Here is a 2,500-nt window from a genome sequence, read left to right on the forward strand (position 1 = left end):
TTGAAAAATCATAAGAATGCGGCGCAAATCTTTGTATATATATTCTTTCAAAGTGAATGTTTTTTAACTCAGGTCTAAATGGGTTAATGCTTTCGCGTGAAGCCATAGCATGATCAAGGAGGGAGTTCATTTACAAAAGAACATGACTATTTATTTTTATTCTTTTGATGGTAAACATGCTGGCGGCCAGTCTTTTTGACCCGAAGACAACGCATGCAAAGGTTTAAAGAGCAACTGTTTGTGGGGCTGATATGGTTCCCGTTTCGCATTTGAGTAAATGGTGCGCTGTGACTGGCCAGTCGCTGTGATTGACAGCCTACACCTAAACCTAACCCTAACCTTAACCTCAGTAAAACTATACCTAACCCTAACCTCAGTAAAACGATGCCTAAACCTAACCCTAACCTCAGTAAAACTATACCTAAACCTAACCCTAACCTTAACCTCAGTAAAACTATGCCTAAACCTAAACCTAACCCTAACCTCAGTAAAACTATACCTAAACCTAACCCTAACCTTAACATCAGTAAAACTATACCTAAACCTAACCCTAACCTCAGTAAAACTATACCTAAACCTAACCTCAGTAAAGCATACCTAAACCTAACCTCAGTCAAACTAGCGCAGTGGCTGGGGGGCGTTTCCAAGAACCCGAATGCGAAACGGATACCATATTAGCGTTTGTGGGACGTACGGTTGACGTAGTGTTGCTCCTCGTGGGACAGCAGGCTGGTCAGGTGGGCCCCGTGGACACGACACTCCCTCTCAGCCGCGTCCCAGCTCTTCCTGGTGGGGAAGTAGCGTAGCAGTGACCCTGGAACTTGTGCCATCCGTAGTCACATGTCTCCGTGTCTGGTGAGAGGGAGAGAGGAGGACACGTAGCTCATGAGTTTACCTTCTTCGATGTGTTATCCTGCATGGACTTAAGTTATTTAAACAAAGGAAAGGAAAATGAGTGATAGTTTTGAACCAAATGGACCCTCACAGGTTAATGTACACATGAACACATGGATATGGGTCCATCTGCACTCTTAAGAGTGCAGATGTTCCATTAATGTTCCATTAAAGTCAGTGAGCTTCCCAAACCCTATTCCTTAGTTTCCCAAAACAGGGACCCATATGCGGGTCGCACACCAATTTGTTTAAAAAAATAGCAGACCTACAAGCTCGTAGATCTGCTATTTTTCAAGCTTGTAGTGCTTTTAGGTCTGCTATTGAACACTCTTTTTTTAACCTGACCAATAACAGTAGCTTATCTGTCCAATACTTTTTGCCTAACCAATAACATTAGCCTCTGTCTAATACATGTTTTAATTTTATTATAAGAGGTCTTTAATACAAATACAATATTGAAATAAGAATACCATAGCAGCATACTGGGCTCAACATTGAGTTTGCAATCACAGAAGAACTACCATCAAAACATTAAATTATAACAAGTTATAGTTGGTACAATATATATATAGCACATACCTGTAAGAACAGACAAATAAAACACATATTTGTAGTTGGAACTGGTCCACTGCTTCCTCAGACTGTCTGTGGGCAACACAACACAAACAGTAAACACACTTTATTTCCGTGCAAAAAGAATAACACTGCGTGACGTCATCACTAGTCCCCGTGATAAACCAAAAGCTGTTTACAAAAAGATTCATTGCTCTCAGATAATATTATCATAATGACCCAACGTCATATGTATATTAGACACTGTATGCTTCAATTTACAGCTGAAATGAACACTCTTTCATAACAAAAACATAAAATAACATCACAGCGTTTTCAAAGAGCCGCCTCACCTCATAGGAACACGGAATCCACTGAGGTAGCTACGGTAACACCACTAGGACATACAGAGCGGCAGCTACGGGAAAACCACTAGGACAAACAGTGTGATATGCAGTGAACCAAAGTGCTATATAAATTATCTTAGTTTGCAACAACAAAACAATGTCTGGTACTGCTCAATAAGGGGCAAATGAACAACTCAATTTAACTAACTATTTAACTCTGTTACACTGGGCACTTCAAAATAAAAGGTAGACCAAACGTACAACAAGTGTCAAAATAAATATATCCCAAAGCAATGTAAATAAACAAATAAAACCAGCAAGTGTCCCCGGCAGTTACAACAATATAGTGATGTTGTGTTTTAACAGTACACAATGAACATGATGGATCTAAAAACGAATCCACTAGAGAGATAGAGATATTACCCACCTGTCAGTTTCAGGTCGGGACACAGAACTTGTATCTTAGCGTAACAAACAGTAGTCCCTTCCTAACATTTGAGAATATATTTTGACCTCCCTCTGGAAAAAATTAAAAAGAACCTTACCAAAATTCCATTGGGTTTCGTAGTCTCGTTGGTCTGCTGGATAACGCAGCGCATTTGAGTTTCAACGGCCCGGGTACGCAGCCACAGGTCAAGATCCGAGACTGCGGACGAGGAGCGAGGAGCATAACAAATTAACCTTTTGAAGAAGGCCGCAAAACCTAA

At 40.5% G+C, this 2,500-nt stretch overlaps 1 protein-coding gene across 1 annotated transcript in view; it reads right to left on the reverse strand.

Moving 5' to 3' along the window:
* LOC308321884 (versican core protein-like) overlaps window positions 1-2,500 on the reverse strand; it is a gene marked incomplete at its 3' end in the record, with an annotated part of 47,614 nt that overhangs the window by 45,072 nt on the left and 42 nt on the right. Inside the window, exons 1-3 of the mRNA XM_080772980.1 lie at window positions 2,339-2,500; window positions 1,474-1,539; window positions 695-852 (exon numbers count right to left, since the gene is read on the reverse strand). The exon at window positions 2,339-2,500 is cut by the window's right edge and continues 42 nt beyond it. Coding sequence (XP_080629106.1) covers window positions 695-830 — 136 coding nt within the window. The 5' untranslated portion in view covers window positions 831-852; window positions 1,474-1,539; window positions 2,339-2,500. The remainder of the gene's footprint in view (window positions 1-694; window positions 853-1,473; window positions 1,540-2,338) is intronic.

Source organism: Protomyctophum bolini, assembly GCF_963924005.1.
Source record: "Protomyctophum bolini genome assembly, chromosome: 9".
Lineage (NCBI taxonomy): Eukaryota > Metazoa > Chordata > Actinopteri > Myctophiformes > Myctophidae > Protomyctophum > Protomyctophum bolini.